Below are 15,128 nucleotides of genomic sequence, written 5' to 3' on the forward strand. Positions count from 1 at the left end.
CTTTAAGTAAAATGAAGTACATTCTTTTATTACAACATGACAATAGGTGATTTGGATTGATTTGATTTGTACCTGTCGATGTGTGTTAACAAAACAGAGATGTTGCCTTCCATTTCTTTTGTTTTATATGAAATGACTTCAGTGAAACCAAACTAAGGGATAATGGGAAATACTTTATCTTGGCCAAGTGGGTTTCTTGATTGTTAAGCCTGAGGTTTCATATAAATAGAACTGGAAACTTTCCAGCAAGAATGGAAAAAGTGGTCAGGGCTCTAGGCAACTGGTTTCACTGTGCTTGTTTAACCCTTTAGAGTATGTAACCTTGGCAGATCAAGCAGAAGATAAAGAATACAGAGAAGGAAAGTGAAAGATGAGACAGGGAGGTGCCAGTCACATTTTGAATATAGTTACATTTATGCCCAAGTAAAATTTTTGGCACATTAAATGAACATATGAAAACTATCTACCTTCATATATATATATATAGAACGCAGACTCAAGCACCAGTTCGCATATAACTGGTGGCCTAATGCTGCCATGCAACCTGGCCTGTGAAACCCGCAGAGCGAGCTCAGTCTGGGCATAAGGTTACAAAACAAGATGAATTTGCAACCTCTCCAAAGGACACAAAAGGGGAAAAAAATGAAGGAGGGAAGGGGTGGAGGGGCAACAAATTAAATCCAGTTAAATTGTTTTTCCATAGCCAGTGGGCCTGGCAAAAGACTCACACACACACAAGATGTAAGATAAGTTGTAGAGAGGACAACCAGAAACAGTATGGCCTCTGATGTAGGAGAATTCCTGGAATGTAACCCAGTTTCCCATGTCCGACCATCGCTGTGCTTACTCCTGCTGCCCTGCCCTGCAGCATGGTATCCAAAAAAACGCCATGATGGTTTGAAATGCAGTGATGTCTGCATAGACAGACAAGCCTTAAACATCTACCCCACTCAACACTGCCTGTTCTCACCCCATTACAGATTTGATCAATTGCAGTCCTCTTGGATTGGTTAGATACAGAGCATCAATAATCCAAGGCTGCACAGACTACTCCCTCCGCTTTTTGTTAAACCTGTCGAGTATTGGGATCACGATTTAGTCACTGCAGAGGAGAAATGCAGTTTTAGCCCAAATTGAAGCGGCACTAAGGCTCGCAAGGTAGCTCGTAGACATATCTGGGTCACATCTTCCCTCTCCAAGAGCTCCCCAGTCCAGGCTACGGCAGCTACTTTTTCTTTAATGCTGCTCTCACCACAACACGGAGAAACCTCAGCTCAGCCCATTTGTTTGAGTGAGAGAGAAAGAGAGAGAGAGGTGTAGGGTGTTATGTAGTATAGCCGCCTTGAAATAGCTTGCTTGAACTAAAACACAAAACAAAACAAAAAAAAAACATCAAGATCTAAACCTGGGACTGTATATGCAGACCAGGTGTTAGTGCTGAAACTAGAAACAGGGCCAAGCAAATTTGCTTTTGCATCACATAAGACAAGCAGAATAAACAGTCACAGACAAAAACACAGACAACTGCATCACTGGTGGTGTTTTTCTAATGACGTCTTTATAAAATGACAATACGAGTACATTCTGACATGTCATCAAGTGAGGAGGACAGTTATCAGACTTTAATAAATGGTGAATATATTTTGTTGACGCCAGTGTTCAGTGACACTAAAGCTAACTTTTGTCCTGAGAGGTAAAGCTTTAGTCACTTGATCGACAAAAATTGACAATAACTGAAGTCAGGACAATGGCATCATCTCACCTTGCGGCCAAACCATGATGACAATCCACATTGTTCCAGTTAATGTGGGTCGTCGTCTAAGGGCCTTTGATGTGCTGCACTTTTTCTATCGATGAAATGTGAAATGCTTGTTTGCTTATTGATTTAGTTTCAAAAGATAACATAGGGTGCTTAAATTCGATTTTCAGTTGGACATTCATACAGGTACAATAACCGCTAACACATGTAAATATGCAAATCACGGGGGTTCACTGTGGTGTCAACAGAACAAGGCCATTACTATTATCCTAATGTTCGAAAACCATCTTAACCATCTATTATTCAGGGTCAATGCAACGTCTCCAAGCAGAGATTAGTGGGAACAGCACGCTGAAAGGCAGACAGGGAATGAAAGGCAGTAGGAAAAAGACAAAGAGCTGCTCCCACTTTACCTCCATTACCCCTTCAGTTCAGTCTCACACATACTTCTTCAGACTGTGTCTACATCCAGCAATGTCAATCTGATGCTGAAGAAGAGAGGCCAAGGACAGCAGCAAGTGGGAGATTCTCTGTGGCAGGCTGAAAGAGTCCTGCTGATTTCCAAACAGGAAGGACAACTCTTCACAATCAGGTGCAACGCACGGAGATTAAGACCTTCCTGAGAAAACTGGCCCCACTGTCATGTCCCCAGCTGTGTGAGAGAAAACAGAACAGTCATTTGGAATCTGCCTCTTGTTTTGTTATTGATTTATGTAATCAGTAACGCAGATAAAGGATTAAAAAGTTTAAAGCAAAAGTACTTTTTGTAAACAGCAGCAACAGTGGCCAGAAATGAAATTATGTGCGTTAAATTCCTGGTTATACTAGACCAAATTAGGCTGTAATTGAGAAAACATTAAAGGCAAGCTGGGGAGTGAACTTTAACAAAACGCAATAGCTCCAATTCAGGGGCCACATGTTTTGGATGACAAGTGACATGGAAGGCCGACCTGAAGTGCAGCAGTTTGGCCTGCAGTGGACTTTTGCTATGCCTTACTCATCCTTACAGTTGTGTTGTATTTGATATTTGTGATTCCAACTGTGGGGCAGCACGGCGGCTTAATAAGAAGGTTGCAGGTTCAGTCCTCCCCGTGCCTGCCTGGGTGTCCTCCCACCGTCCAAAGACATCATGTTTGTGTCAACTGGTGAGTCTAAATTGTCTGTAGGTGTGAGTGTGAGTGGTCTCTGTGCGTTGGCCCTGTGATGAACTGGGGACCCAATGAACGAACTTGGATAGGCTCCAGCACCCCCCATGACCCAGAAATGGAAAAGCGGGAGAAGATGGATGGATGCATGGATTGATTCCAACTGCCTAGCAACCTTTAGAGCATGTTTTGTTTCCCGCAGAAAATAAGTTTGTAAAGCATGTAAAGCTACTGCACTGCTGTTTAACTCAGATGAAACAAGACTTTGGGCTGTTGGCATTCGGTTTCATTAACAGTATGCAACCATAACAATAAAACAATGAGACATACGTTCCACAACTGTGGTGGAAATATCAAATCCACTGAAACCTTTTTAATTTCTTCTCTCCCCATGCTGTTTGGGTTTCCACCAGTTACTGACATCTCCATTGAAGTACATGATAGTAAACCTCTTTGTGTTGAGCTCAGTGAGTGACTTTTGTTTGACTTAGCTGTTAGCACTCAGATGGCCGCTTCAATGATGGGGGGCGTGCATGATTAGTGACCTCCTTGGAAAATTTTTCCCAACCACTCTCTGGAGGGGTCCGGTCTCTGGTGTGGTCTGGTCTAATCTCTGGTCTAGTCAGGTCTTGTCTAGTTTCTAGTCTCTGGTGTAGATTGGTCTGGCTCGATCTCTGGAGGGGTGCTGTCACCATTCATTCATTCATTCATTCATTTATTTATTCATGGGTAGGGAACCGGTCATTATTAGTGACCCCCCTCTGAGCATTTTCACAACAGATACGTTCCTTTTTATTCTGGGGAAAAACAAAAAAACCAAAACACATTAATGTAAAATGTCAGCCAGTTACGTGTTATTCCGTGTTTATAATGAATTCCATTTTTTCGTGATTGCAGGGCCCTATTTACTGAATGCCTGGGAAGACTGAGCATGACATGAGCTTCACAGTCTGCAAGGTTTGCAAAATGAGGACCCATGTTTAACTGCACTATTTTTTTTTTTTTTATTTTTTTTTTAGAAAAAGACACTTATTTTTGTTGCATAAGCAATATGTGATATTGCTTTTATGCAACAATTCCATCTACGCATAGATAAATGTTTAAAACTTAATAAATGTTAAAAAGGCACTTTAATGTCTTCCTTTGTCATTCTGTCTTGCAAAGCAGACTGGAGTAGATCATGAGGATCCTTTGCATGCCTATAGATCAAAGCAGAAATCATTATGAATCCAAAATTGTTTTGAACTGAATCGTAGCCCCAAAAATCTGAGTCGAATCAACCTGTGAGACAGTCAAAGATTCCCACCCATACCCATCAGGTAAAGAGCAACAGTCCAACACGAATCAACCTTTCAGTTGATAAGTCTCTTGTGTGACACCATTCACATTAAATTATCTGCAACTAAAGAGTAAACTGCATTCGTCATTTGATTGTCAGATTTTATTAAAAGATTTGCACAAACAAAGAACATGACTGCAGGCTTTATCCAATATAAATAGGCACAACACTGTGAAATCAGCCAAATAAGAATTTCAAAATGGAAGTTACATCTACTCCCTCAATACATCTCTGATTTGTGATTATTTCTAAACAATTAGAAAAAGAATTTTTCAGGCTGGGTTAGAAATTGCTCAGACCAGAAACCCCCTTGTCATATCAAAATTAGTACAGTGTGGAAGATAGGAAGGAAGGATGAGCAGTCAATGTAGGACTGTCACAAAATTACTAATTTGAGGAAAAGCACACACACTGCTCATTTACAAGTAATGCAAAGAAAGTCTTATGAGCACCATCTCCCACTTTAAAATATGCAGTGATAAAGCCAAGAAAGCAAGCCCCTTGTGTGACAACTCTCTTGCATCCAGATTTCCCTTTCCTACCTCTCCCCTCCACCACAGAACAAACACTTTCAGAAGTCTGCACGTGTTCCTCTGCTGCAGACACAGAGATGAAAAACCAACTCACTCTTGACTTCTCAATTTTTTGGCTTGTTATTTCTTTGTGTGTCCTCCACTTTCTCTCATCTCCCTCGCTCTGGTGCTGTTTCAGACAAAAAGGCCTTATGTAACCAGGTGCTGAAGCTTCCATGACTTGGGGCACATGTTTACCCAAAACGCACTCTGGGATTACAGTGCAGGGCCCCCTGCTGCAGAAAAGTTTGGAATAGGAATAAAGGCTTTGAAGGTTCCACATGGGACAGGGTGTGTGTGTGTGTGTGTGTATAGGTTGTTACACAACAGACAAAGCTGTACCAAACAAGACAGAAATAACAACTACATCAGTGGTGAACTGCCAATGTTTATAGTGGTGTCAGACATGTTTTATCTGTATCTAAATGACATGTCTGTAAGAAGTTAGAGGCACAAAGAAGGGCTGCTGTTTGGGCGCAGTTATAATGCCAGTTTGACGGTGTATCTGTTAATGTGTGTGCCTGCCAGAGTTCACACGGGGAGAAGAGTTGTGCCACAGGAGCCAGCAGCAGCAACCTCAGCAGGGAGAACAGAGGGGACATGGGGGGAGCTGACTCAATGCCTCCTCGCTTCTAATCTTTCAGAACTCCACTATTTTTGCACTAGTAAACAAATACTGAAAGCAAATAAGAGCAACTTCTCATCCCATCCTCTCCTCATCCCAGCGATATGAGCCACAGAATGAGAAACAAACAGGTCCATCCCCTCAAGAGCGCTCCCAAGTAGCACTGCATTGTAAACATCAACACAGCAAGCAAGTGGAAACAGGTAAAGGAAAATGGCGATGTTGTAGAGCTGCAAATAAGTTGTCATAATATGCATCGTGCATACCAAAATCACAGACAAATGGAAACACTTCATTTTGAAAAAGAAACAGCAAATGAGGAAACTACAGCAAACAGTCATGTGGGATTCAGTGTATGATTGAGTGTATAACTCAATCAGCCAGTGACAAGGCACCTGCTATTGTGGTGCAGCCAGAAAGTGTGACGATACTCTGGATGAATCCAAGTCTTAGCTTTATGATGGTAATGGAAAGGTGCATGAGGGTAGTCCAACAGTGGAGGGAATAATTCAGCTGACAATCAAACATGGTGGAAATATTCAAGCCTGGAGCTGCATTGCACATCTGCACTGAATTGTCTACGGCCTGACCAAGGAAATATCACTCCCTTCTTCAAAGACCTGCTGTGTGCAATGTTTTGCATCTTTGAAAGATTCATACTGCAACAGGGTACAGGACACTGAAGACTTGAAGACTGAAGAGGGCCATGGATAATATAAAAAAAAAACAAATATACAAGTATAAATGTCTTCACTACTGGCCTAAGACTTTTGGATGCCACTGTAGGTCTAAATTACATACAGTTGCTGGATAATGGCTTTATTCAAACCTGACAAGACTTTTAGCCACACTCTTGAACTGGTTGAATAGAGGTAGTGACCTGGAAATGACTGCACAAAAATAAGTATTTTGTTCAAATACAGATCCAGCCTCTCATACAGCCTGGATCAGTAATTGATTTTTAAACATACTGAACTTCTTAAGTGCACTGATGTTATTAATCAAATAATCTCCTGCCTGTCTGGATCCTCTCAGCTCTACAAAGAGTACCTCATGGCTTTGGTTTGCCTGCCAACTATGATTTAGCCTCACTGTTCACATCAACATCATTTTTTGCAGCAGCAGGCAGCAGCATAAACACATTGTATGCTACAAAACTAGTACCAGAGGACATTAGTGACAAGCTGGTAAACATACAGTAGCATTTGGCAGCTAAATGCTAAATGTCTTCGTCAGGAGCTGGATGAATCCAACACCAAGGTCCAAGTAAAGGGAATATACAACTTGTATTCATCAGGTGGCAAGACTGATACACCATATATCAATGGTGTATTGTTATTTCACTGGCCAAAAATCAAATAATACAGCTTTAATGATTTAAGTTTACCCCAAATATATAATATGAAATAAATAAATAAATATAGAAAGAGTACATCACTAGTGCACTTAAAATTTTGTTTGTTTGTTTGTTTGTTTTTAAATCACACACATTTTATATTTTATAGTAATTGCATTTCCTTAGTATTTCTGGAACAAAAAAATGATTGTAAATAAATAAAAGTTAATAGTAAATGAATAAAACTTAATTTGTAGCTTCCATCAAGATTTGCATTGTTTTGATTTGAATCTTTGAAACACAGTAAATGATTTAATATAATAATAGAACAATTCTCTTGGTAATAACTTACAAAATTCACAGGTTCATACAAAGACAGTATGAACGTGTGGTGTAAGATACTGCATGCATCGGTGTGTTTTTGCATGTCTCTTTGACCTCCTCACCCTAGTAACCTACGGCTCCCTTTCTGAGGACACATCACCCTCTGCTCCACTACTGGCGTTTGGGTCCTGTCGGGAACGCAGGGTGCCCTTGTCCCTGCCCGACTCTGAGGGGCCCTTGGTGCGTGTCTTCTCTTTCCTCTGCTGCTGCTTCTCTTGTTTTGTCAGCTGAGGAAAACACCACAGAGAGGAAAGTTTGGGTCATAAGTAAATTCTTTATCTTAGTGTACAATTCATGTACTATACATTACCACAGCAAAGCAGAAGACCAGTATTTTAGGACACATGCCATGAACAACAAATATTAAAGCTTGGATTCCACCCTAAAAGTAAGAAGCATATTTAGGTTCCATAAAAAATATTCCAAATATGTGACTGACAATAAAGTCCATTTCCATTCAACTGGTTTTGTATACTTTTTCTTCTTGTGGTTTTTATGTGGTATAATAGTTTCGTGATATATTCAGTTTTTAAATGTAGATGATATTAAAGGAAATAAAGTCTAGTGTCTCAAGCATGTATTAAGTGGACTGAGCACAGTGAGAGAAACTGAATGTGGCAAAATTCCTGATGAGGAAGCCCAAATAGAGTTACTGAGTGTTACATTCTTAGCTATACCTAAGAAAACTAAATTTCAAATGTAAGAACCTAACATTAAAACAAGCAAAATATATAAAAAATAAAAATATAAGTCTAGTTACTTCCAGGCAATTTAATGTGGAAAATTTTCATTAAGAACTTTAAAGCCTAATTATTAATAGCATTTATGCATAGTGCCTCTTGTGAGTCTTTTTCTTATAAATGTGTTTAATTTTGTCTTAGATTTTTTGCTCCTGGTGCCAAAGGGGGCTGAGACACTCAAAACCAACATCCTGCATCATGACTTGTAGATCATGACCTTTGCAGGGTGCTCAGCATTTACCCAAAGGTCCTTGCATGCATGAGAATTAATATATTCAATTAAACTAAGAGGGGTGAATACGTCAGTGCCAAAGACCAATACTGCTCATTTGACTCATCTTTGTGAATGCACGATCACTTTGATTCTCTCATTTGTAGCTATTCTGTGTTGTATATATGATCACGTCAGTGAGTCTCTTGACTCTCGCACTCCAAAACAGCTCTTCACAATGCCACTCAGCGCGATTAGTCATTACTCCAATCAAACCTGCTCCACCTCCTTTTCTCATGGTATTCTTTGCAGTTCATTACACACTACAACAGCGATGAAGATGTGGGCATGCTACCTGTCACCCCCCCTCCAAAAAAAAAAAAATTCCTGTAAACGCTAATGATGCTAAAACTTTTATGGCTGCTGAGGAAAGATTTCTGAACTGAATGTCATCTTAAAAATCCAAAGCACTGCATAGGACATTACATCACGCAGAGAACAAAGAATCCAGGGTTATTCCCATATGAACCGTTTGAATCGGCTTTTTTTCTTGGTTGATTACATAACATCTGGTCTATAAATATAGCTTTACATATATGTTCAAGCCATTGTACAACATACCATAAATCAATATTTTAAATTCCAGTGCTACACCAAATTAAACATTTTGAAAACTTGGGCTAACACATTACATAATTCCTGAGTATGTTGGGTTTCAGCCCAGTGGTCAAAGCAGAATGTAGAGCCAGGTGAATAAAGAGGAAAACTCAGGACTCCTCTGCTATCAGCTGCAGTAGCTAAACATCCCAAAGAGAACATCCAACCAGGACGATTTTCATTCCTCTGGATAAATCCCTGATTCATGGAAAGAAAGGAACAGTGTCTCTTGGCCATTGCGTCAGCCCCCCCGCCCCCGTCCCCCATGCAAGGCTTAGCCTGTTGGCAGGCCCTTTATCCCTCATGTTCAGCCTTGGCCTTGGCTCCTTGGCCCCCAAATCAAAAATCCCAAACAGACAAGATTGAAATTCTGAGGACTGCTTTATATCCCTCACGTTGGGCAAGCAAACCAAGCCCACAACAAGGAGTGTAGCCAAAGCCAGGCTGTAGACAGCCTCTAGCCAAGACATAGGGATATTGGCTGGACTTGACGGAAGTGATCAGAATTAAATCAGGAAATTGGACATATGAACTTCTTTTCAAATAGCTGGAATAAGAGACCTGAAGATTTGATCAGCCTTCTGTGACGCTATTTAAAGCCTCTCAAGGTTTACTCTGAGGGATGTGAACTGCAACAAAAAAAATGTATTGGGGTTTGGTCTCATTTACAAAGCAATATACACCTACAGAATTGCAAATGCCTTCTCAAAGTTTACCAAAAAAGGAAGTCACTAAAAGCACATTTTCATGATTGAAAATAAATAAATGAAATAACCAGTTCCATCTCTCCACTTATTACAAGTGAAAACACCAAGCCAGCTTAATATTTCTGTTTACATTACAACAAGAGAATAGTTGCAACCTGATTACAGGAGAAATATCCTAAACAAGGTTAACAAGATTTACTCAAAAGGCAAAACAAATTTGATCAGGAGGAAAAGAAAAACAGTGATGCCTTTTAATCAGGCAGTGTCAGGACGTTTACGTAGCTCCTCATGAAACTAATGTTGTTACTGGTTCATAAAAGTTCATATTCATAAAGTATAATGAGGATTTAAGCAAATAGAGAACCTGAGTTTTGATTCAGAACATGACCATGTCGGTCGCTGCACCACTTTAGTCCACACTTAAGTTTCATTTAGGAAGTTAATAACTATTATAATAACTTAATAGTTGACCATCATAACTTTCTCATATTAATATCTATTGTCAATGTCTTGCTAGGTTGTGTATTTATTCGGGTTTCATTATATTTCTTTGAGACACAGGAGGTGTTTACTGAGAAGGGTTTACTTTTAACAAAAAATCCAAAAAAACAAAAACAAAACAAAAAAAACCCCCACCATTTCCCTAAAAGAATGGATTACATGGAAAAATGCCTCTGTCTCTCAGGATATAATCCCAATAATGTGGCACTAACTACCTGTTTCCTTCCATTTAAATTGAATTGTGTAGATTGATTGTACTGTATATTATCGTGGACAGAAAAGATAAGCATGCTAAGAGAAAGCCTGGTCAGTTCCCACAGGGACAGGTACCAGAGAGGGTGAGCAGTAGTATGCTCCACAAAGCTTGGTCATGTGAGCCTCTGCCTGTCATCTGCAGCCCACATATAACACCCAACTCCGTGCAGCGAGGTGCAAAAGTGAAAGTATATACAGACTAACACAGATATACTTGACTAACCAGACTGAGGGAATTACAACTTTGCTATGGAAGTGAATCAGTGATCACAGTGAATTTATCTCACTCCACAAGGCCATGAGACATGTAACAATAAAAGGACGCCCTTTCTCTTTGGTTGCTCTGAGCTCTTTGTCAAATTTGCCAAACTCAATTACAAGAATAACTAATTGAAGTAGCTACTTCTTTCAGTATTTCACTTCTAGTAGTTTGTCAATAGTGCTTGATCTATGATGCACATACAGAGATGAAGTATGTGCACATGCTATTAATTACTTCAAAGGTGTTGAGTCCCACAGCTAGAGATAAATAAAGTAAGAGCATACATACACAAGAAAGAAAACCCAAAGCTTTCCCAGCTACTCAAAACAAGCTTTACACAGTGAGCTGTCTGACTAAACTGACCAGGCAGAGATTACTCAGATTTTATTAGTGCCACCAAGAAGCAATGGAGAAACCAGTGGTATATATCCAAAATAGATTTGAGCTCTTGTTGCTGACATAAATCTGCTCACTGTGTGTTGCATAAAGAGAAACAGCTGAATTAAAAAAAATCCATTAGATGTTATAGCCAATAAATTATACACTACCTCAATTCAAAAATGTAAGTGTAGTGCAACATTTTTTATTTTGCCACACCACTGACGCATTGTCTACATATAAAGCATATAAAACAACCAGCAGACACAAACAACATTAGCATTCATCAGGAGTTGTGTTTCTATCCACTTGAAAAATGTAGGACGACTAGTTGCTCTCCTTTAAGGTTCTCAAATGCAACAAACTGAGAAAAATATCTAGCACTTAAGCTGATAAACGCTCCACTAATTTTGTTAGCCTGCTGCAGCTGTCAACACAGTTAACTGGAGTGGAGTTTGGGAAGTGTAAAAAACAGAAAAGGAAAAACTCTTTTAGCTTTTGCCTACCATATTTTCTGAATTTGTCTCTACAAATCTATATCTACAATATCTCTCACTGCACACTGTCTTTTTTAAGTCCTGCTTTCATAACAAACATTGATTAATGCACTTTTAATAATATGATAAAGAATGGCCCATACCAAAAACTACACTACACAATTTGCTGTGTTCAGATTTTTATTTGCTTGCATTTTTATATTTTCAAATCCAATTTTTCTAGTCCTAATGTTTTTAAACAGTTTTTTTTATTTTAAGATAATAATGATTTTTTTTTTTTTTTTTATACAAAGGTTATTGGCATTCATTTGACTTAAAAATTTATATCTGGGTTTTATTTTCCAACAATGAAATGTCCTTCATATTCTTATTAATCATACTTCAGAAATTCTTATTACATTTAAGTCTAGTTATCCGTGTACTATGTGCTACGGTCAGATTTCTTCACTTGATTATGTTGAAGCAGACTGATAAATGTGATAAGATCAGAAGGGTGGAAAATAAATGCCAGTTCCAAAATGTTGTGTTCTTTTTTTTTTAAACTCACTATTCTGATTACAAAACCAGTCGCCTGCATGCAACAGCAGAAGCAGAAGCAAGTAAACATAACTAAAGAGCAAATATCACCATCTAGTGGTTCAAAACAAGAAAAATAATTAAGAATTCACAATGCTTTAAATTCTCTCTGTAAAAATCAACTTTTTATCTGCATCTACCATCTGCATTTGCAAACTCCATCCAATGAATTCTAAGTGAATACACTTAGAAGAATAAAAAAGTGCTTAATCTTCACGAAAAACTTTCATGTACCTGTTTGGGATCAGTGGGACCAGCAGGTGAGGTCAGTTCAATGGTAACAGGTCCGTCATTTTGTATGTGGACCTGCATGTAGGCTCCAAATTTCCCATCTAGAAACAACACGGAACACAAGGAAATTTTTACAGGCTATAAGGAATGAGCTCAACAATAAAAACATCACATAAAAGCAATGCTTTATTTATTAGCATCGCTGCCACAGAGAGCCAACAGTTTACACTATTTAAAGACACCGGCACATCCCAGATGACACATATTCTAATTTTAATAGGCAGGAAAAGCCAGTGGACTTTGTTCACCAAATGGCAGTCATTGTTTCATAACGATGTAGCATGACATGGAGACATTGGGGACAAAAGATAGGGGACTCTACGAGGAAAGAAAGTTTCAACTTCAATGTTCTCCTTTCATCCCCCTGGTCTGTAAGATTAATGAAAACATCTGCACAATGAAGCCATGGGCCACAGTGGAGAAAGCACTGCATCATCATATTCCTCTCTGGGGGGGGGGGGGGGGCTAATTGTTAAGCCTTTGCCGGGACAAGGTGTTCGTCGCACCTGCTCCCGAATGGACTGACCCAATTCACTGCCAACACCACCGTGTTAAAGTGCAAATAATCTACACCACCGCCCTCCAAACTGCCATAACCCTACACTGAGATAGGAATAGAGGCAATTAAAACAGCAGGGGGACAGTGCACTGGTCTAGGCTTATGGATGGGTGGCAATAATGGTGACGCCCAACACTTGCTTTTAATGAGCTCCAAAAAAAAATAAATAAATAAATAAATAAAAAAGGTAGCAGTGTTTTTTAGTCACGTTCTCATTTAGCCTTTTGGGACCTAAAACCTGTTCTATTCACACAAGCATTTAAATGTGTAATGTTTTCCAGTGACCTTCCAGTGACAAAAGTATGATAAAAGGTATGATATTATGTCTGTACATATATAATGACACATACATATACTGTACATATACTCAGTATACTAAACTAAGAAAGTTCCTCCAAGATATACTCAACTTAAAAAACTCCTAAGCGTAATGCCCAACAGCAGAAGGAACACACTGCTCTAAAAGGGGATAGTAAAGATGACAGCAGCTTGTTCACCCACCTTTGATGCATTCTGGCTTGTAGGAGCTCCTCATGTTCTCCAAGATGCTGTCGTAGAAGGGCTGGGCCAGCTCTGCAGGCATGGCCAAGTGAAAGTCTGGCTTGTTGCCCTTAAGTATGCACTGCAGGGTAAACTGGCTCACACACAGCACCTCAAAGTCCCGCTCCATGACACTTTTGCTCCAGGCTTTGCCGTTCTCATCTTCAAACAACCGCAGATTGAGGATCTTACGTACTCTGAGTGCATGAAGAGAAAAGCAGTGTCAAATTAGTCAAATGAATCTGAGCTGCTATGACTTCTCCACTCCAGTGGTGTAGAAGTATTGATCATCAAGCTGGTCAATACTGGCATAAAAATTCACATTATTGCTGAACAGTTTTCAAATTTGAGGGCACAGAATGACTTTTGTTTGTCATTTATCTCATGAAATCTGAAGAATCTCCAGAGGTTCATCCTCTCTTGTAGCCAAAAAGGTTTATTGCATTATAGGAGAATGTGAAAAATAAACTTAATACAATTATTTCCTACAATTTTGTGACCTGTAATGCCAGTGATGGCTACATCATTATTTTGTGTCAATTATGCAAAAAAAAAAAAAAAAAAAAAAAAAAAGACTTCTAGTGACTAATATTTGATAATTTTCGAATGTATGCTTTAAGTGTATATTTTAGATTTGGGGATTTGTTGTCCCACTTCTGTAGAAGGGCGTCAATTCATTTCAAAACAGCATGAAAACAGCACAAGCACCGGAAACACGCTTGAACTGCATTATCCATCACACTGAACTCAAGTATGAATTGTGTTCCGTTTTGTTACATGATCTAAAAGTAATCTTTAATTTGTACGATTTTTGCCAATTGACATGGGGACTGTGCAGAGGTGCAGTGGTTTCGTGAAAGTACAACACCCTGCACCTTACTTTTGAAATTCTGATCATGTTAAAATTGTGATTTCTGATCTGATCAGGGTGCGATGTGTGGTGTTAACTGCACCTCCACAAACACTCACATGTAGTCAGCATCCCTCTGTGTGTCGTTCACAGATATACCGAGCAGCACGCACAGCCCTCGTCCTATTGAACACACCTGCTCCTCTCCAACTGCAGGAGTGAAAGAGAAACAGAAAGGATCAACTGCTGCTGTCGTCCGGACACCGACTGCCCAAAAGTGACACAGTTAGTGAGATGACCGTGTGAGAGTCAGCACAATCACTCAGCAAACTGACAATCGCTGCCATTATCAACGAAACAACCTTCACCTCCAGCCGAACAGCCGGTTGGTAAACACCGGCACCACGGGGCTGCTAATGCTAACCCGGCTAACTAAGCTAACGTGAACGGTCAACGAGGGAGATAGATTGAAGCTGGTTGTTGCCTCGGTTGGCCGGAAACGGCCCCCTTCCTCAGTACATGTCGGTTTAAACCACATGACAGTAATAACACATGTCGGTTTTACCTGTCACGTTGGCCTTAGTGACTCTCTGGACGATGGCTCTCATTGTTGTGTTGTGTTGTGTTGTGTTGAGCACGCGCTCTGAACTTCCGGTGAATCCGCGCGCACGCGACGCTCTGGTCCCCCAGCGGCCACAGCACGCGCAGCAAGGCTGCCTCCGTCGCCATGATGGTTTATCCTCCGTCACTCTTTAAAGACCATACTGAATGGTTCTTTACTGGCATTGATGCTTGAATAAAATTTCTGCTGTTAATATTCACATATTACTTAAACATAGGGCCTTCACTAACGGGGCGTTTCATTTGGTTTGTTTCTAAAGTGGTATTGTTGTGTGTATATTTTTTCTCAAATAATTTCTCAAAACTAACAGCACGCTAGAGTA

The 15,128-nt window shown here is 39.8% G+C and overlaps 1 protein-coding gene across 2 annotated transcripts; it reads right to left on the minus strand.

Annotated features, from left to right (window-relative positions):
* Positions 1 to 1,561: 1,561 nt before the first annotated feature.
* dtd1 (D-aminoacyl-tRNA deacylase 1) lies at positions 1,562 to 15,081 on the minus strand. Of its 2 annotated transcripts, XM_029511181.1 has the most exons (6): positions 14,750 to 15,081; positions 14,304 to 14,394; positions 13,296 to 13,531; positions 12,179 to 12,276; positions 7,223 to 7,387; positions 1,562 to 2,411 (listed from the first exon to the last, which is right to left on the minus strand). In XM_029511181.1, exons 1-5 carry the CDS (start codon positions 14,790 to 14,792, stop codon positions 7,232 to 7,234), a joined length of 624 nt encoding a protein of 207 aa, XP_029367041.1. In that variant the 5' UTR covers positions 14,793 to 15,081; the 3' UTR covers positions 1,562 to 2,411; positions 7,223 to 7,231. The 2 variants fall into 2 exon arrangements, with proteins under 2 accessions (XP_029367041.1, XP_029367035.1); XM_029511175.1 differs by lacking the exon at positions 1,562 to 2,411 and having other exon boundaries at positions 4,306 to 7,387; positions 14,750 to 15,070.
* Positions 15,082 to 15,128: the final 47 nt, after the last annotated feature.

The sequence above is a fragment of the Echeneis naucrates genome, chromosome 1, assembly GCF_900963305.1.
Source record: "Echeneis naucrates chromosome 1, fEcheNa1.1, whole genome shotgun sequence".
Lineage (NCBI taxonomy): Eukaryota > Metazoa > Chordata > Actinopteri > Carangiformes > Echeneidae > Echeneis > Echeneis naucrates.